We start from the raw sequence: 21,279 nt of genomic DNA, 5'->3' as shown, positions 1-21,279 counted from the left end.
TATTGCCCAGTTTCTCCAGGACTGTGTTTTTGTCTTTCTCTAATATATTGCTCAGTTTCTCCAGAACTCTGCTTTTTGTCTCTCTCTAACATATTGCTCAGTTTCTCCAGGGTTCTGAGTTTATCTCTCTCTCTCTTTAATATGTTGCTCAGTTTCCCCAGGACTGTGTTTTTGTCTCTCTCTAATATATTGCTCAGTTTCTCCAGGATTCTCTTGTTTTTGTCTAATACATTGCTCAGTTTCACCAGGACTGTATTTTTGTCTCTCTCTAATATATTGCTGTTTCTCCAGAACTCTTGTGTTTTTGTCTCTAACATATTGCTCAGTTCTCTTCGGTTTTTCTCTTTCCAACATGCTGCTCAGTTTCTCTGATTTTTTTTCTTTCTCTCTTTCGGGATAGTCTCTGCTCCCACGTGCGCCAGCACTTGGGCAGCTCGAGGCTCGGGAACAATTTAAATGCGGAACCTAGGAGCGGTGCCTGAGGCGGTCAGGACGGGGTTGTGTGGCGGACGAGGTCAGCACCAGATTCGCCAGACGCCGAGCGGCGGCGGTGTGGAGCCTGTCATTCCTGGGGATCAGCTAACTCCACCTCGTTCTTTGGTGTTTCTGTATTTTTCTCACGCCTACCACTCAGGATGAACCCGGAGCCGAGGCAGCGGCAGGAGGTGAGTCAGCAGCGGGCAAAAGTTGCGTTTTAGCTCACGATGATGTCGGAGCTGGTTGGCTGTCAGTCACCCACGCCCCTCCCCCATCCTGGACGTGTAGTAGGATTTAACCAAGTTGTTGCTAATTTTTCCGCACTGCCCAACTCTTTTCAATGCACGTGAAGAAAACTTGGAATTAAAAACACAGAATGAACTGTGGCTGCTGTAAATCAGGGACAAAAGCAGAAGTTGCTGGAGAAGCTCAGCTGCTCTGGCAGCATCTGTGAAAGAGAAGCAAACAGGGTCAACGTTTCGGGTCTGGTGACCCTTCCTCAGAACTCAGTTCCTCTTATACACAAAACCCAGGGCTATCACTGCATCTGATGCCCCTTTTTACATCGAAATAGACATTGCTGGATTAACTCAGCAAATCTGATTTCTGAAGAAGGACCACCGGAGTTTTAACTTTCCCCACAGATGATGCCAGACCTGCTGTGTTTTTTCGGCAGATTCTGCAGATTTTTTTGTTTCAATTTCCCGCATCTGCAGCTCTTTATTTTTGTTACTGCACCATATTTGGCAACTTCAGGAAGTGTGTCTCGTGTTAAACTGGTGTCTTGGCCTGGTGTTTCTTTCAAATAAAATCATTTCCTCTGGTTTTAAATACGATTTATCACTTGTTTGTGTGTCGATGCACCTTGTGAAACCGAAAACATCCACAATTTCCTGAGTATCAAATTGGGCTGATCCAGTTGGTCACTTCTCTGTTGGGGGCTCATTAATTGTCCCTTTTCTGTTTTATTAGCCATAGTGTATCTCTTTGGCTAGAACTCAGACAAAATTTGATATATTTAAGCAACAGCTTGTACAAATGGGTACACTGAGGAGATAGCCCAAGAGGGTTGGAGAAAGGAATTTCAGAACCTAGAACTTAGCAGCTGGTCTCATAGCTACAAATGGTGGCTAAATTGAAATTGACAATAAACAGCTGACTGGAATTGCAAAAGTCAGATTGAGATTTGTGGTGCAATTTGAAATTTATCACTATTTTAAATTTTAATATTGGTGGTAGTAGTAGTAAGTGAGCAGATATTGGTAAAGAAGGGTCCAGGCCTGAAACATCACCCTTCCTGCTCCTCTGATGTTCTTTGGCCTGCTGTGTTCATCCAGCTCAACACCTTGTTATCTCACACATTGGTGTGGATTAGGCAATGGTAGTGGACAAGAAGTGGAATTTGGGAGTTGCTGGCTGGCTAGCTTTTATTGCTCATCCCTAGTTGCCCTTGATGTGATTTGTGACTGGGGAACGTTTTGCTATTGTGGCTAGACAGAAACTTGATTTGGAGGGTATCAAACAGAGTTAGAACATAGAATAGTACAGCCCAGGAATGGGTCTTGTAACCCACGATGTTGTGCTGAACTTGATGCCAAATTAAGCTAATTCCCTTCTGCCTGCCTTTGGCCCCTCAGCCTCTGCCACTCTAGAGAAATCAACCTTTCTTGCCTCTCCATATAGCTCATATCATCTAATCCAGGCAGCATCCTGCTAAACGTCTTCTGCACCTTCTCTGAAGTCTTGACATCTTTCCTGTAATGTGGCCAGAATTGAATGCAACACTCTGAATGTGGCCTAACCAAAGTATTTTAAAGCTGCAACGTGGCATCCTGATTCTTGCACTGAATGCTTTGACCAATAAAGGCAAGAATGCCACATGCCTTCTTTACCACAAAATCCACTTGTGTGGCCACTTTCAGGGAGCTATGGACTTGTATGCTAAGCACAACTCCACCAATCTGTGTTGTCTGCAAACTTATGTACCCACCTATCTATAGTGATCCTATGTGTATCACAAAATGGCAGAGGTCGCAGTATGGATCCCTGTCAAGCACCAATTTTTCTGGACCTCCAGTCTAGAAAAACACACTTCCACCATTGCACTCAGCCCTGTATGGGCAAGCCAGTTCTGAATCTAAGTGACCAGGTCACCATGGCTCCCATGCATCTTAGGTTTCTGGGTGAGCCTGCCATGAGGACCTTATCAAAAGCCTTACTCAGATCCATGTAGACAACATTCACTGCCCTGAGCTGAATTGTTGGAAAGATGTATACAGATTTGGGTGGAAACATGTTCAAGGAAATTGGAGAGGAGATTGCTAGTTGATCACAGATTTGCTAAAAGAGCTGCTGAATGCTCAGTATGACTTATGTAAAATTAGAATTTACACTTGCCAGCAGCTGCATAACGTGTCTGAAATATGTCGTTGACAAATTGTTGTTTCCTAGATCTGATTTCCCACCCCTGTGCTAAAAAGCAGACTTTCTTTTTGGTTAGGCTGCTGTCAATCCCTTTTCAAAGAAAGAGCAATGGCCATGGACTCCATCTCCAGCTAGAAGAGGAGGTCTAAGTGAGGCCTTGCTTTATTGCTGGCAACTTCTCACCTGCACTTTTCTTTTGCTTTTCTCTTGTCATTTGCAGTGAAAGAAGTTAGGTGGTCTCTATATTATTGTGTGCCCATTTACAATTAAACTGGAAGGTAGCAGTCTCTGACAAAAGTAGTAGTGTATTTTTGTTTTGGAGGCAAGACTTGCAATCAAAGGAAAATGGAGGAACCACTGAAAAAACATAAATAGTTTGAGCTAGAGATTCACTAAACTGATATGCAGCAATTCCGTTTTACATGAATTTTGCTCTTCCCTTTTAGTGCTTCTAAAAATTTATTTTTCTGTCAACTTCTTCTAGCAATCTTTTAAAATACTGACTTTATTTTGAGTGGCTTTGAATTGATTTGTCTCAATATTGATACTGTAGAGTTGGGGGCAAAAAATACTACATTGTCAAAGTAGAGTCAAGGCCAAATTATTAGGCAAAATATAACATGGTGCTCAATCTCTTTGTTAAAGCTCAATTCCTGGGGACATTATTTTAAAAGGTACATATAACTTAGCTTATTAATGAGTAACAGAGAATGTTAGAAATGTTCGACATGTATCTTGGCAATAGTGGAGCGAACAAAGAAGTTTTGCCTTAACTATAGGATCTTTTTGATTAAAGAAAGTGTGAAGGTAAACACAAAACATAGAAGGACATGTGAAATTTTAAGTTGGGGGATAATCGAGATATTGCTAAAATAGTGGTATCAACAGATGGTGAAAAGATTCATAATGGCTGAAGAGTTATTGTGATGCAAGGTTTTTATTTCACGTGTGGGATATGGGATCTGCTGACTGGCAAGCATTTATTGCGAATCCCAAGTTGCACTTGAGATGTTGGTGGTGAACTGCTGTAGTCCTCCTGCTGTAGGTTGACCCACGAGGAAAGGAATTTCACAATTTTGACCCAGTGACGGTAAAAGGTCAGTGAAATTTCAAAGTCCGGATGGTGAGTAGCGTGGAGGGGAACTTGTAGTTGGCAGTGTTCCCATGTATCTGCTGCTTTCTACTTTCTAGATTGAAGTGGTTGTGGGTTTGAACGATGATATTTCAGGATTTTTGGTGAATTTCTGAAGTGCATCTGTAGTTAGTATGCACAATTGATACTGAGTCAGTTGTGGAGGGAGTGGATGCTCGTGAATATGGTGCCAGTCAAGTGGGCTGCTTAGTCGTGAATGGTGCCAATATTCTTTGTCGTCTTGGAGCTGCATCTACCCAAGCAAGTGAAGAGTATTCCTTCACACTCCCGACTTGTGCTTTATAGTTGTTAGACTAGCTTTGGGAGCCCAGAGTCCCACCACAGCATTCCTAGTATCTGACCCTCACCGTTGGCCACTGTATTTACACAGTAAGTCCACTGAGTTTCTGTTTGAAATGCCACTGCAGGGTGTTGATAGCGAGGCATTCGGCAAGCCTGAATACTACTGAATCTTGTTGCATTTGAACTTGGATTGCTTCAGTTTCTGAGGAGTCATGAATGTGCAAGCTTCTGCACCAATCATTGATCGTTCCCAGTTCACACCTTGTGGAGAGACGGCCACTGAAGCAGCTGCAAATGGTTTGGCATAGGACACTACCCTGAGAAACTCCTGCAGAGATATCCTAAGCTAACGTTACTGACTTTAACCAACCACAGCCAAGTTTGGCTCCAGCCAGTAGACAGTTTGCATTCTCTTTCTCTTTCCCCCAGCCCACCCAAACTGGTTCCAGAATGTAAACTGTACAAGATGACAAATGGAACAAATACTGTAATGAGTGGAACAAAAACTGCTGGTTTGGGACACACGAGCAGTGTTGTCTTCCAACACAGGATGAATTTGAATTAAAAGCATAAAATGTTGGAGGTACTGGTCAGGGAACTTCTGCAGGGAGATAGTGTTAATGTCTAAAAATAAGCCTTTCATCTGGACTGGGAAAAATGAGAAACATAACAAGCTTTTGAACAGTTGAAAGATGGGTGGGGAGACTGGAGGTGGAAAGGAGCAAACTGTCAAAGGCTGGAGAGATTAAGTAACAAAAGGGTTGTTGGTGCAAGCATAAAAGGAATGGAACAAGAAATTAGTGATCTGCCTAGAGAAGGTGTGACTGGCAGAACAGCTGTCAGAAAAGTAAGAATTCCGAAGAATATGGAAATCATTGGGAACAGAGGTTATAGTCCAAAATTGTTCACCTCCTGTTGAGCCTGGAAAACTTTAAAAGTGCCTAATCAAAAAGTTACTATCCTTTGAGCTTCCGTGGATCGTAGCAGAAAGGCAAGGACCTACTTGATTGCATTGACAGAATACTTTGCACTTTAATGTTGCACCACTTCTTGTCACTTAATTGAAATCTTTTTTACAATTAGTTTGCTTTGTGGTATCCTTTTTCTTGTCATTCTTTTCCACAGTTCTGTCAGTCTGTCATAAGACCATAACATGCAGGAGTGAAGTTAGGTCATTCAGCCCATCCGGCCTACTCCACCATTTGATTGTTCCTGTTTCGCAGCCCAGTTCTCCTGCCTTCTCTCTCTAACCTTTTGATTCCTTACGAACCTAGCTGTCTGTCTTAAATATGTTCAATGACTTGCCTTCCACAGCCTTCTCAGGAAATCAGTTCTGCAGATATGCCACCCTCTAGTTGGGGTGGGGGCGGGGGGGAGGGGAGTCCTCCTTGTCTTAGTTCTGGAGGGTCACTGCTTCACTCTGAGGCTGTTCCCTCAAGTCCTAGTCTCTCCTCCAGCTGGGGAGACATCTTTTCCAGTTCCCCTCTATCAGGCCTCTCCATCTTCTGTAAGTTTGTGTGATCCCACTTTATCTTTCCAAACTCTATCGAGTGCAGACTCAGTCCTCCTATGAAAAGTCCTTCATTCTTGGGATCACTGATGTAAACATCCTCTGGAATGCCTCCACGGCCAGCATTTCTTCCCTTAGATATGGGGCTTATCTGTTCACTTTGTGTTAATGTTCTTTTGTGGTTAGCAATGTGTTGTTTGCTGTCCTTTTTTATTAGCGAAGAAACTTGCATTAACATAGTGCTTTTCCCAACATCAGAGTATATTGCAACTGTTGAAATATTTTTGAAGAGTAATGATTTACCATAAGTTACTATTACTTTTGCCCTGAACTACAGCATTACTCCAATGTAATTGTTTCACTCAGGATAGATGATTTAGGATGGAGGTGAGGAGACATTTCCTCACCCAAAGAGTGGTGAGCCTGTGGAATTCATTACCACAGGAAGAGGTTGATGCCAAAACATTGAATGTATTCATGAGGTGACAAGATAAAGCATGTGGGATGAATGGGATCAAAAATTTTGGCAAGAAAGCAGGATTAGGCTATTGAGTTGGATGATCAGCCATGATTGTGACCAACAGTGGAGCAGACTCCAAGCTAAATGGCTGCCTGCTATCTGCTATGTTTTTATGTAAAATTGCAAAGTAGATCATCTCTCGGATACAATCTTTCTGTATTCACTGTCACCAGCTGGAGGCCTGTGACTATCAGTGTGCCACAAGGATTGGTGCTGAGTCCACTGCCTTTTGTCATTTGTACGAATGATTTGGATGTGAATGTATGAGGTATGTTTAGTAAATTTGCAGGTTACCCACTAAACTCCCAATTTTACTGCCGTGAAAAAATTACCTCCGAGTACAACAGGATCGTGATCAGATGGTCCAATGGGCTGAGGATTGGCAGGTGGAGTTTACTTTAGATAAATGTGAGGTGCTGCATTTTGGAAAGGTGAATTAGGGCAGGACACATTAATGCTAAGGTCCTGGACAGTATTGCAGAAGAAAGGAGACCTTGGAGTACAAGTTTGTAGTTCCTTGCAAGTGGAGTCGCAGGTAGATAGCATAGTGAAGGAATTTGGTATGCTTGCCATTATTGGTCAGTGCACTGAGTATAGGAGTTGGGAGGTCATGTTGTGGCTGTACAGGACATTGGTTAGGCCACATCTGGAATACTGCATGGAATTCCGGTCACCCTGCTATAGGAAAGATGTTGTGAAACTTGAAAGAGTTCAGAGAAGATTTTAGAAGGATATTGCTGGGGTTGGAGGGTTTGAGATTTTAGGGAGAGGATGAATAGGCTGGGGCTGTTTTGCCTCCTGAAGCTTTGGAGGCTGAGGGATGACTTTTTTTTATAGTGGTTTGGAGGGGGACATGGGTAGGGTAAATAGACATGTCTTTTCCCTGGGGGTTGGGGAGTCAAAAACAAGAGGACGCAAGTTCGGCGTTGGCGGGGTCGGAGTGGGGGGGGGGGGCGGTGGGTGGTGTGGAGAGATCTTTTAAAAGGAACCTCAGAGGCAACTACTTCATGCAGAGGGTGGTGTGTGTGAATAGAATGAGCTGCCAGAAGTGGTGGAGGCTGGTACAATTACAACATTTAAAAGGCACCTCGATGGTTTAGAGGCTTTAGGGAGATATGGGCCAGGTGCTGGCAAATGGGACTAGATTGATTAGGATATCTGGTCAACGTGGACAAGTTTGAATGAAGGGTCTGTTTCTGTGCTGTACACCTCTGAGCCACTGACTCTGAAGGGGGGTGGGGGTGGGTAAAGAAAACTAACTGTAGGCCAATTATTATGATGCCAATTGTCCTGAAAATAACTATTCTTTGTTTGCAATTGTACAGTGTGTGTAAATGCATGAGAACGTGTATTTCACTAAGGTGATGAAATTTTTAAATCCGCTTCACTGCTGGAAAAGACAAAAGTTCATCTGTTGGACATTAATCTTGAATTAGGGTTTTCTTTTTAAAAAGTCAATATTTTAATTAGAAAACAATCTTGTACTATTTAAACCATTCCATTGTATTTGTAAATAAACAGAGCAAGTTTTTTAAAATGGCATGCATTTATGCAGTGTTTTAATAAAGCACTTTTCATGACCACTAAATATCTCAGGTACTTTCTCGAAGTGTAGCCATTGTCATAACATAGGAAACACAGCTAACTTGCACACAACAATCTCTTACAAAAAAAGTAATATTTTAATGAGGTAATTAGGCTTTTGGTGTGATGATTGAGTGATTAAAAGTATTGGCCAGAGTGCTGGGGATAATTCCTGCTCTTAAAAAAAATAGCACCATGGGCTTGTTTTTTTCCACCAAACAGATGGTACCTTCTTTTAACTTGCCTTCCAAAGGATGGCACCCCAATGCACAGAAATCCCTTTGTACTGCCATGGAGTGTCGGTTTTGGCTTTTTTCTGTTGAAGACTTGGAGAATGACTTTAAATCGACCCCAGGGGCTTTGTGACTTCTCAAGTGAGTGTTTTCATCTCAATGATAGCTGGGCATGAATAGAGGAAGACTTGAGAGATGATAAATTTTTTTTTAATTGAGAATCAGTTGGATATACCCAGCAACTCAATTAGCCTCTATAGAGGCAAAACAGTTATCATTACAGGTCTGTAATATCTGTTTTTTAAAACTAAGTACAGGGTCAGTGGCTGGGGATTTGGGGGTGGGGGGGTGGGTGTCGGTGGGGTGGGTAGGGTGGTGGTGGTGGAGGAAATAAAGAAATCTAATTATACTTACCGTATCAACAAAAAAACATGTAGAATTGACCAAGTTTAGAGTGCAGTGGACAAGAGGTACTTTTTGCTTTTTAATTTTATGGTTTTCAGGACTACCTTCTGTAGAAGCAAGGTCCAGGGAACAAGGACCTGGAAAGTAATTGATATTATTTGATAGTAAGCATCCTCCAAAAGCCTTAATTTAAATGGATAAGTCATGGCACGAGAGCTCAAGCTATAGTATGCTCTTCCTGCTCTGTGTAGGAGCTGAGAACATTTCCAGTACATGGAGCCACCATGTGTGCAGGAAGCGTCTCCAGCTGCTGCTCCTGGAAGCCCAGATTTTAGAGCTGGAGCAGTAGCTGGGCACTCAGACACAGCCTGGAAGATGTTCAATCGTGGCTCACATGTCTACAGAGGTGCTGACTCCCCAAGCAGGAAGGGAATGGGTGATCATCAAGCACAGCAAGAGGACTAGGCAGGCAGTGCAGGAGTCTCCTGCAATATTCCCCTGTAAAACTTTGGATACTGTTGAAGGCACTAGCCTGTGAGGAAAAGGGGGAAAAAGTTAACTTTTTCCCACAATAGTTGATTTTTTGTACAAGGAGGAGTGAGAATGTCAATTGTAAGTATAATACATAGGTGTTTCTGCAACCCCACAAGACTCCAGGATGGTATGATGTCTTCGAGCAGCTGCAGAACATTCTGGAGGGGGAGTGAATGTTGGTATTTAAAGTAAAGGGCTTTTGGGTCAGGAGAGGTGAGGGGGTTGGGGGGAAGAATGAGGACTTAAAAGCCAAATACAACAAGTTGGAAAGCAAGTTTTAAAATGTATTCAAAATAGTGGGAACTGTTGATACTGGAGAATCTGAGATAACAAGGTGTAGAGCTGGATGAGCACAGCAGGCCAAGCACATCCTGAAGGGTCCAGACCTGAAACATCAGCTTTCCTGCTGCTTGGCCTGCCATGTTCATCCAGCTCTACACCTTGTTATCTCCAGTTTAAATAGCAGAACCAATGAAGAAATAGCAGGAATTGTCAAATGAATATGTGGCTGAAGAGATGGTGTGAGAGGGAGGGTTTCAGGTGCTTGGGGCACTGGGACCAGTTCTGGAGAAGGTAGGACCAGAACAAACAGTGTGAGTTATGTCTAGGCAAGATAGGGACTGATCCCCTGGAGGGAGTATTTGCTAGAGTGGTCTTGGAGGCTTTAAACCAAAATGGCAGGGGGTTGAGAACCTATGCAAGAAACAAAAACAGAAGTTGCTGGACAATCTCAGCAGATCTGGCAACATCTGGAGAAAAATCAGTGAATGTTTTGGGTCTGGTGACCCTTCCTCTGAGCTCAGGTCACCAGACCCGAAACATTAACTTTTATTTTTCTTCTACACGTATGCTGCCAGACCTGCTGAGATTTTCCAGCAACTTCTGTTTTTTGTTCCTGATTTATAGCATCTGCAGTTCCTTTAGGTTTTATAACCTATGCAAGGATATGAGGGAGAGGAATCCAGGATAAGAACAAAAGACAGAAAGAGAAGTAAGAAAAGTGGTGGTTAGAGAAATCAAAGGCTAGCATCAAACAAGACTACAGTAAAAATAATGGAAACAGAACACTTTTAAAAGAAAAGACCTAAGGCATTGTGCCTTAATCTGCCCAGCATTGGCAACTAAGTGGATGAATTATACAAATAAGCAAAAGTGGATTTGATATTATTAGGATTACAGAAACCAAGTGTCCAGGGATGGGAACCAAACATCTGTGGGACTCTATAGATGTCTTGAGTCATCCTTTCTTGACTAAAAGGAAAAGGTGGTGGAGTTGTACTTCTGGTTAAAGGAAACATTAAATGCAATACTGAGGAAGAGTATTAGCTCTGACCATGTGGAATCTGAGAGCTGAGTAACGCTAAGGGGCAAAATATATTGGTTGTATGTAGACTCCCAAACTCTGTAGGGGTGATTTTGGAAATGGCATTAAACAGGAAATTAGATTCACATGCAATGTTGGAATATTTGCCCAATCTAATGCAATATTATAGATTGGGCAAATCAAATCAAACAACACTAGTGGAGGAATTCCTGGAGTGTATACAAGATTATTTGCTCCACCAATAAATGGAGGGACCAACTGGAGCCAGAGTAATTAAAGGAATAATTGGCAGTTTAGTTGTGTGGAGGCCCTTGAGGACAAGTAAGGATATGATAATTCATCATCAAGCTGGAGAGTAAGGTAGTTGATTCTGAGATTATGGTTTTTGTCTATTCAGATTCAGGACTGTAATAGTATGAGATATGGACTGATGGATTGAGGAATTTTATTTAAAGGGATGACAATAGCAAACATTCAAATGACAGGCAGTGACTAGTGGGGTAACGTAAGGATCGTTGTTTGGACCCCAGCTATTTGCTGTGTGTTAATGATTTTAGATGAAGAAACTAAACATAATATCTCCCAAATTGCAGATAATGCAAAGCTGAGTGGGAAGGTGAGCGATGAGGAGGATGCAGTGATGCTTCAGCGTGAATTTTTTTATTTTGACAAGCTAAGTGAGTGGGCAAATGCATGGCAGATGCTGTATAATGTGGTTAAATGTACGATTATTCACTTTTATATCAAAAATGGGAAGCTTATTATATAGATGGCTATAAATTGAAAGACTGAAATGTGCAATAAGACCTGGGTGTCCTCATACACCAATAGCGGAAGGTGAGCATGCATGTGCAACAGGCAGTAAAGAAAGCAAATAGTATGTTGGCCTTCATAATGACAGGTTTCAAGTACAGGACCAGGGATGACCTGTTGCAATTATACATGATTTCTTTTGAGACCTTGCCTGGAATATTGTGTGCAGCTCTAGTCGTCTTAATTGAGAAAGGAAGAGAGTGCAGCAAAAGTTTACCAGATCGATCCCTTGGATGGCAGATCAGAGGTTGAAGCAGTCCAGAATTTGCTGGATTTCAGAAGAATGAAAGGAGCATCTCAAATCAATAAAATGTCAAAAAGACCAGACAGTGTAGATACAGGAACAATGTTCCTGATAGAAGGGGAATCCAAAATTAGGTGTCGCTGTCTAAGGATGTTGAGGTGACCATGTTGGACTGGGATGGACAAGGTCTGAAGTCACACAACACCAGGTTATAGGCCAACAGGTTTTTTGAAATCTCCAGCTTTTGGAGCACTGCTCCTTTGTCAGGTAAAGTGAAGAGAAGCACACAGGCATATAATAACACAACTGTACAACCTAATTAAGGTAGGTAGATTATAAGTTGCCAAGGTGCTAGTATCCTTACAGGACAGTAAGGAAGAGTTTACAGATACAGAAGCACCCAGAGAGTGGCCAGTCTGTGAAATTGCTACCACAGAAAGCTGTAAGGCCAAAACATTGCATGACTTTCAAGAAGAACTTGATTCTTGTATTTGAGGCTGTAGGGATCAAAGGACCTGGTAGTGGGGGAGGAGGAGTTGGAGTGGGGTGTGGGTGAGTGGAGGAGGAAATGTTCAAGAATAGGTTGATTTGGATGACCAGCCATCATAATGAATGTAGAGCAGGCTTGAAGGGCCTAATGGCTTTGTCCTATTTTTATATAATACTAGCAGCTGCTGCTAATAAATTTAGATGTGGTTCCTAAGATCTGAAATTGTTGAGTCTGATATTCCAGAAAGGAATGAAGATGAACAAAGTAGAGACCAATTGAAATGGCATCAGGAAGAAGAGCAGAGCTCCTTGATGACCGTGAATAAATCACTACTACAAAAGTAAAATGCTGTAGATGCTGAAACTGCAATGTAAATAGACATTGCTGTAAATATACAGCAGGCAAAGCACCATTCTGGTGTTCATTAGTCACTCCTGTTCATGCCAGCAGTACCTTTCTCACTTTGATTTCTGCACATTTTGCAGTGCTCAAACTACCAAATGTTAGTTGTGTAACACTGAGCCTTAGGATTGATCTATGCTGCAAAATGTTCATCACTCCCCAACAAACTGTTCCCAAATTTGATTGTTGGTAACCATCAACTATCTTTAACTGGATTTTTAAATTGATCTATTTATGACTGATCTACATGCTGTTATGTCTCAGATCAATTTTTTAAAAATACAATGTGAAATTATGGTTATTTACTGACAGAATGAAACTATACAAATTTCCATAGTTTAATGCAATGACACTTGAATGTTTTTTTTAATAAAAACCAAACACAGTACTCTTTTTATCCTAAATAAAAACCAAAAGAACTGTGGATGCTGTAAATCAGGAACAAAAACAAAGTTGCTGAAAAAGCTCAGCAGGTCTGGTAGCACCTGCAGAGGAGAAAACAGAATTAACATTTCGGGGCCAGTGACCAGTCCTCAGAACTCTGCGGATGGGTCACTGGCCCCGAAACATTAATTCTGTTTTCTCCTCTGCAGATGCTGCCAGACCTGCTGAGCTTTTCCAGCAACTTTGTTTTTGTTCTCTTTATCCTATATGCTTAACATGCAGTCAGATGAGCTAAACATGAATGAACAGACAAATTGCTGTTGAAATATAAGTAGTGCATTTAAATATAACTGAAGTAGATCTTTCAAATTTGGTTCAGGAATCCATTAGACTTCGGCAATTGCACTCCATCATAATGTCCTTTTTTTTTTAAAGCTCTGTCTTCCTCAGGAGGAACTTCAGCTCCTTTTCATTCTAGAGGTTAATTTGATTCCCAGCTGACAGCAGCACGCAACTAATCTAAAATCTGCCGTCCCAGTCTTTATCTTATTGGCTCATAATTGTTGAATCTGCCTGTCTTGATGCTGTATGTCCACCGAACAGCTCAGTCTCTTTTTAGATCCTGGATTTGGACTGTTGTCTTTAAGCTTGTTTATACTAGTACAGGCAAATGTCTTTTTCTATGCCTTTTTAAACAAGTCAATTTTTTGAAAGTTTTTATTTTGACTTCCAAAGTTCAGTTTGTTTTTGATTCCTGAGAAACTGGGTGAGTCAGTTTTCTTTCTTTTATGTCCGGTTTTTTCTGTATTATCTGTTTTACTCTCTTCCTTTCCAATGCGCACTTTTTTTAGTCGGGGTCTGCCTCAAACTAAGCTAAATTGGGAACTACAAATTTCCACACAATGATGACTACTTTAGAAATTAATCCAGAATATTTTTTAAAATCTGACTTTTAAGAATTGGAACTTTATTGCTTCTGTGAATTGTGTGTATAATAACTTGTATGTTGCAGACTAGCAGCACCTGCCTGGTCTGGTAGTAAAACCATATAATAATTGTACTTCTGACATACACTTTCCTCATTAATTTTTTGCATTTTCTGATTAATCAGAAATATTGTAATATTTTTTCTACTCAGAATTTCTATTACATTTTCAAACTTAAACAAAACCGATCTATAATATTTAATGTAATTTTCCAACAAACGTACCTGACTTGATCAAAACTATAGCTGTGATTGTAAATCTCACGACAACCTTGAATGCTTGAAATCTGTACTTTACGATCAGTTATACATCAGAGGTAGTGTAGCTCAATGAGAATTTCCCATGTCGAGCTGTAATGATGTTATTCAACTTTCTTAAGGAGCTAATCAGTAATTTTCAGAAGAAATTGGGAAATAAAAATCAAAGCTTCTGAAAATGTTTGAGTGAAATAAAGATTTATTGCATACAGGTGATAGAAGCTGAAATGCCATGAAGGCGATCTATTATTGTAAACCAACTTAATCTTTTCGCAAAAAGAAGATTATTTACACTTCTTTAAGAGGCTGATTAGTTGTTTAAAAGTTGGTATTTCTCAGTTCACTGGCATTTTAATAATCCAATAACTTCTACTGAACACTCTTTTTCTGGCCTTTGTAGTTATGATCAGGGAGATGGAAATGGAGTGGGTGTCAAATGGGCAGTTTCAGGATTTTTACCTCTTTTCAATCTGTACTTGCACCAAATCCTATGGTCCAGTTTGAGAGTGGTAAAGATATTGTTTGCTATTTTAAAAACTCAGTTGCACAAAATTCCAGTCAGGGTTTTTAATTTGATTAACAATTGCATTAATATGGTTCACCTAACTAAAGTGTTTTGTGAATATTTCTGATTTATATTTTATTCCCTCAAAAGTCAGCATCTTAACTTTGCTTTTTGTCTGTATTACTGCCATTTAATGAACGAAATTATTACTTATGGTTGCAATTCCTTAAGTGCCAATGATTTTCTGGGATGTAATAATGCATTCCAACTCTGCCTTTTCTTGCATTGAAGTTTGTGCTTTTTGGTTTCAACCATTCAGGAAACCAATGTAATGCTTTCGAGAATTTTGCATGGCAACTATCTAATTTTTATAAGCTAGACAACTGAAACAGCGAATAGTTTGAGCACCTCTTCATTTTCCTTGACCATAAAATCTGAAATTTGTATTTAGCTGAATTTTTAATTCAGCATAGCCATCTAAATATTTTAAACAAACCTGAAAGCTAATTTACCTACCACAAAGCAATTGTTGATTGGTTTTATCTGAATTGAGTAATGTTGGACCTTGATTTTTGAAGGTTGTGTGAGCATTTTTTTTGTCCTCCTCCAGCAGCCTGTACACTCAAAATGATTGAATTTTGTATTTTGTGCAACTGATCTGTTTCCCTTCAGAATTGTTTTAAATGTAGCAACAGAGAAGTCTTTTGTCCTCTGAGATATTTAAATGCAAACCAAGATTGTATTGGAGGATCTATCATTGTACTGTTAATATGTTGTTGGGGTCCTTGTGCCTGTTTCTTCACACTGCTAAGGAAAGGAATTCGTACACTAATGAGCTGTGGATGATGTGTAATGCATTTAATATGCACCTGGGTCTCTTTCATCAGGAAAGTGTTTGTGCTGTCTGAGGGGTGATGTGGGAAAACAGGATGTGAAGATTTTTACTGTTAAATGTCACCTTTGTGCAGTTAAGACACAAAGCTGAAAGTGTGTTTATTGCAGACTATCAATGCCAAACAGGATTGCTCTAACTGGTGTAAGCAAACATCCTGCAAATGCTGTTGGACGAAGGATATAATCAGGTGTCTTCAGTATATTTTGTCATGCATCATTTGTTTTTTTTCCAGAACTTATTCACCGATGCAACCCAAAGTGTGGAAGAGGACCCACTAATAGACCATTGCCTCCTTTATGGCGATGCTGTTGTTGGTGATATGCGAGCTCATTTCAAAGGTGTGCCAACAGTCTGTTGGGGAATTCTGTTAGCATTTCTGCATGTGAGTGTTAGATTTCCTACACAGGAACCTCTCTGAATAGAGATTATTTAAGTTGTATTGCAGTGCAATGTTGGTTTTCTTAGTGTGTAATGCTATGCTGAAAATGCTGCAAAAAGTAATAAATCTTAATTGCTACTTTACTAGGACACTCTGACAACATAATATCTTTGAAAATAGAATAAAATTTATTTCACGACATTAAATATTCCCTTTGTAAACAATGTAGCAAGTGACATCACAGTTCACGTTCACTTCATTTTAAGTGACTTTTTTAAACCCCGTGTAGTTGATATTTATTTTGTAGGGTGAATAGAGAAATACCCACTCTTTTGATTTAGAAAGCAAAATTCAGTGTAGGTAGTATATTTTTGGCACAGACCTGATGGGCTGAAGCACTTGTTCTACACTCCTGATTCTTCTAAAATGGATGTTATCGACAGAATAACTTTTTTTCTCTATCTGATCGATGATGACTATCTTCAATGTAACATGTATGACAATTTCTTCAAGTGAAACTTAATAAAAGTATTTTTACTTTTGTCTGCTTAAAGCGCAGCATGCCTTGGATACTGTTCCGTTTGTCAACTTTAAAAGTACTGTATTTTTAAAACCATTTATGGTACTTTGTTTTCAAAACCAATTTCACCCCATAAACCCAGATCTTAATTCTGCAGTTTCCTGATCTTATGATCTGAACATTTAGATTTTGATTGTCCTGAATTAATGTTGACTTGCATATGAAATAATAAACTGAGATTGTTGAAATCATTTTGTAAACCATTTTTGTGACCCAAGTAACAGTGTTCTTCATGAAACAGGGCCCCATCATCAGAAACATGAATCTCTAACTGCATAGAGTCACTTACTAGAGCTTAAAGGGAAGCCATTGAGTCCATACTGACCCTGCTAAGAGCATCCCAGTCTTCTGCCCTTTTTTCTTCCCCTGTCCCCAATAAAAATCCCTATAACCCTGTATTTCCCAACTTGTAACCATTTGAAGCCAATTTAACCTTTGAAACACAACACATGTGTTCCAGGTATTATTAAATGCAGCCATGGATGAAAGCTTTCACTTTCATTTTGAAATGAAACAGATTTATGGGAATGCTGAGTAGGAAATAACTGACCCTACAAATAAATGCGAGACAGCTGAGGTTTAGATAAGAAACACTTCTAAAATCTCCTATGTGACATTTCTGTTAATAGTGAACTTGTGCAGTTAAACCACTTATGCAAAACTAAAGCATTATGTGGATTCATTGGTTTTAACAAAATAAATTTACTTTGCTATCAAGTTTCTTTTTTTAATGGAGTATGTATCTTCTTTGTTCTAGGTTGCTTTTGTAGTTTTGGCATTCCTTTTGGTCTTTTTGTGTGAAACACCACCAGCTGACCTTTGCAGAAGTGTCCTTGGGTCCTTCAAAGCTGTGACCATTATAACAATTACAAAAGTTATCCTTTGGGCTGTCTATGCTGCCTTTGAATATTACTTGCAAGTTCAGCATTCCAAGTTCAGAACGAGAGGCTATCTGGAATTGTACCGCTCCATTAGGCATCTGAAGCGTCTGCCGCTACTTATTCATTCTGCAGGTGAGGAAGTAATTGCCAAGATAAGGGTGTTTGGGTACTTAACTAATACCTGTGACGTGCGAAGTTCCATGGAGGATAAAGGCATCACCTAATACTCTTAAGTTATGTAGATGTGAAAATCACATGTTTGCTTACATTCTCATACAAGAGAATGCTTTGCTTTGCTTTGAAGGTAATGAGTGGTGGCACACTTTGAACTGCAAACTAACTTGTTTCTGGAGGAGATAGCAAAATTCTTTCTGTTGCAGCACACCGAACTGGAAAGAGATTTGCTCCAGTCATCTCGCATTTTGAGGTGGTGGTCTTCAGCAAAATATCACTAACCTCCCCATCAAGCCAAATGTATACGTACAAGGACTTCTCGGATATGGTGTAAAAACTCTGTAAGCTACTCCATGGCGTAAATGGGGCAGTTATTTCATGCAGGGGATTCTGTTTAGAACGCTCATGCTGTAGAAAATTTGCACGATAGAAATAACTGGGCTTATAGGAAAAGTGAGGGTAAGGGCAGACCACCTAAAAAGTCACTCAAAATCACAGAATGCTTCTCACCACTCTCCTATAAGTATTGGTTCCATGTCCATCACTTGTGTGAACCTTGATACTTGCAACATAGTCTGCATCACAGCCTGGCCTATTGCTGATCTGACCTGACATTCCATCAGCACAGACTTCTGGATAGATCGTCAGAGAAATCTGACCTTTCTTCCGTATGCAGTCCATTGACATTGAAGTTAATTGTTGGATTAAAATGTGTGACAAACCTGAGTTACATCGTATTTGAAATAGTGCTGGTAAAGAGCAGGTTGTAACAGACAACTTCTTTTTATAATAAATGATTTACGTGGGCAAGTTCAGAAGTTCTTGTGTGTGTAACACAATCTAGGCAAAAACACCACACAAAGGTGCGTGTTTTAACAGCATTCTTTATTTTAAACTGTACTTCATTAAATGACAAAAAAATGTGCTCAGTATAAACTCTTCAAACTAAGACTTCAAGTATTTTCCTAATAAGCCAGTTGCTGTCTGTATGAGATAACAACAAGGTGTGGAGCTGGATGAACACAGCAGGCCAAGCAGCATCAGAGGAGCAGGAAAGCTGGCGTTTTGGATCTGGACCCTCCTTCGGTGGATCTGTCTCCCGCTGCAGCCCTCTTGTCTCTAAGAGATAATAGGAACTGCAGATGCCGGAGAACCCGAGGTAACAAGGTGTGGAGCTGGATGAACACAGCAGGTCGAGCAGGAAGGCTGACGTTTTGGGCATAGGCCCACTATCTCTGTTTTTTTGTAAGATGTTTCATTTTGAGGTTTATGACAAAATCCAGTTACCATTTTCAAATGAGCTCATTATGTCTTGCTCTGAACATTTTTCTATCCTAGTAGATGGTGCTTTTTTTAGAAAAAAAGAAATGTTTCTTTACAAAGCCAGTGATATCTATGCTTACTCGATGGAATCACATTATTGCTAACAGAAGTTCGTGTTTTAGAAATGTTTCCCCGTTTGTCAATTACGTTCTATCCAATTCATGTTGCTGGAACATGTTAAAGCAGAACTCCCTGTAGTGTAAATGGGATAGTTACTTCAACTTTTAAAGACTTGGGAAGGGTATAAAGGTATTGGAGAGCGTGCAGAAGAGTATTGTTCCAGGGATGAGTATCTCAGTTATGCAGATAGATTGGAGAAGTTGGGACTGTTCCTCTTGGAGATGGGAAGGCTAAGAGGAGATCTGATTAGAAAATTGTAACTTCTGAGCTGAGTAAATGGAGAGAAAATATTTCTAATGAAAAGAATTGGTAACAAGAGGGCATAGATTGTAACATAACTAGAATCAAAAACATGTAGGAAAAGCCTTTACACACAATACATGGTTAGGGTCTGGGAGGCATTGCCTGATGGGCTGGTGGAAGCTGATTCAATGGAGGCTTCAAAAGGAGGTATGATAGTTGAAAAAAATGTGCAAGATTGCTGCGAGAAGACACAATGGTGCTCAGTGAGTTGCTTGTTCAGCACTTCGCTGTTTACACCAGCTATCTGGAGTGTCATTCAGCCCAGTAACAATTATATAATCAGATGTACATTTACTAATCGAAAATGGTAGAAACTGCTGTGTTCAGGTGATGGTGTACCTGGTTATTCGTATTAATTTGTCTCCATCTAGTGGTTTTAGAGTAAAGCAGGGTTGTCAAATTATATTGGAGGAGGAGGAAGTACTCTTGTACCTTTTTTGTTCTAAAAACCAGCACTAAAGCTGATTCTCTTGCCCCCTGCCCCTTTTTATGATTATCAAAAATCCAGCCAATTTCAACAGTAGATCAAACTTTGTTTTCTAATAACCAAGTTGAGAAGTGATTTTTCCACTCCCACCGTGTTCCCTGATGCCATATTAAAGCACTTTAGGTTAAAGTTCAAAAGTACTTTTATTTCTTGGTATCGTTTAAATCTTTCTTGCTCTTCCTAACTTTAAACTCTCTCTCTCTTGGGACAATTTCTAGTGAGTCTCTTACATACCTCTGGCAATTCCAGGAACTGCATCACTGGAATTCCAATGTAGCATTTCTAATTGTGATCTAATTTCAGGTTTTTATATAAAATTTAAATCACTTTTTTATTTGCTTCTAGTGCATGTAATCTAGAAAAGGGAAAATTGCATATAAATTACGTTTTTCTTTTGGTTTTCTCCTCTTCTTCTTGAAAGATCCATCTATATTGGTACCTCTGTTTTTTAAAAAGAAATTAGTTTATAATGATAGAACAGGCAGGTTTCGTGGTTATCTATTTTGGATGTCAATACCTGGGAGAACGTAAAACAGTGTGAGACCAGTGGAGGCTACAGAGGTTGAAAGCTGAAAGTAGCTGTACTGTTGGCAGGGTCTTAACCTGAGCTGTGTTGGGACTAGTGTAGTTGTAAGTCACACAAGGATGGCAGAGAGGTTTTCCTACTAAATAGTAGGAAGGGAGGGAATCCCTTTGAGAGATGATGTGGTAAATCGAGGGGAAACAAAACGATCCTAGAACAGCATATTGATAACCCAAGCATAGTAGAAAGAAGTCAAGCAGCTAAAACTACAGATTGTCTTAAATGTTTAACAATGCTGTCACTTTTTTTGTGGTTGTTTCAGAGATAGGAGGAACTGCAGTTGCTGGAGGATCTGAGATAACCAGGTGTAGAGCTGGATGAACACAGCAGGCCAAGCAGCATCAGAAGAGCAGAAAAGCTGACATTTTGGGCCGAGACCCCCTTCAGAAATGTCCCAAAACGTCAAGCTTTTCTGGTCCTATGACGCTGCTTGGCCTGTTGTGTTCATTGAGCTCAACATTTCTTGATGGTTGTGTCCATTTTGTTTTGGAGCAGTTGTAGGACAAAGTTACCAAGTGATCTCTAAGAAAGTAAACAATTTGAGAGTCCTTGGGGGCTTTTTTAGATAAAAGTTAGAACAATGGAAGCAGTCTGGGTGGGGCCAGCTGTCACAGACCAGGTTTTCCAGTTTTCTTGGGCTTAGTTTTAAAGAGAAGCCATTAGGGTCTTCAAAAGAGTGGGAAACTTCAGTCAATGTCTCCAGGCTGCTGCACTCCCTGAATCTTCTCTTTTCACCTCCTGAATTGGGAAAACTGCGTATGAGAATCTGGATTTTCCTCTTTTTTTTTGCCAAAGGTGGTTTTTTTTTGTGGGGGGGAAGGATGCGGCTTCCATGGGATGTTACTATTTTGGAATTTTTTGGTTATGTTTTCCAATAGTTAAGTTATTCTAAAATCCTTTCCTTTTTTTGTGTTGTTGGCATTTTAAGTACAGTGTTTAACTTGTGTTTTGCCTAATGTTGAGCAGCTTGACCACTGCATCTGGAACACTAATTTCATCTACCTTTTTTAAAAATAATGAAAAGTTA

General features: G+C 40.1%; 1 protein-coding gene across 4 annotated transcripts in view; it reads left to right on the top strand.

Annotated features, from left to right (window-relative positions):
- The first annotated feature begins 499 nt into the window (after positions 1 to 499).
- Positions 500 to 21,279, top strand: part of tmem192 (transmembrane protein 192) — a 38,266-nt gene continuing 17,486 nt past the window's right edge. For 3 of the 4 annotated variants that reach the window (XM_048559641.1, XM_048551156.1, XM_059645729.1), the window contains exons 1-3: positions 500 to 665; positions 15,655 to 15,804; positions 17,139 to 17,394. In XM_048559641.1, coding sequence (XP_048415598.1) covers positions 636 to 665; positions 15,655 to 15,804; positions 17,139 to 17,394 — 436 coding nt within the window. In that variant the 5' untranslated portion in view covers positions 500 to 635. The remainder of the gene's footprint in view (positions 666 to 15,654; positions 15,805 to 17,138; positions 17,395 to 21,279) is intronic. The other variant, XM_048523834.2, reaches the window with a different exon arrangement.

Source organism: Stegostoma tigrinum, chromosome 1, assembly GCF_030684315.1.
Source record: "Stegostoma tigrinum isolate sSteTig4 chromosome 1, sSteTig4.hap1, whole genome shotgun sequence".
Taxonomy (NCBI): Eukaryota; Metazoa; Chordata; class Chondrichthyes; order Orectolobiformes; family Stegostomatidae; genus Stegostoma; species Stegostoma tigrinum.
This window is presented reverse-complemented; position numbering and strand designations above follow the sequence as displayed.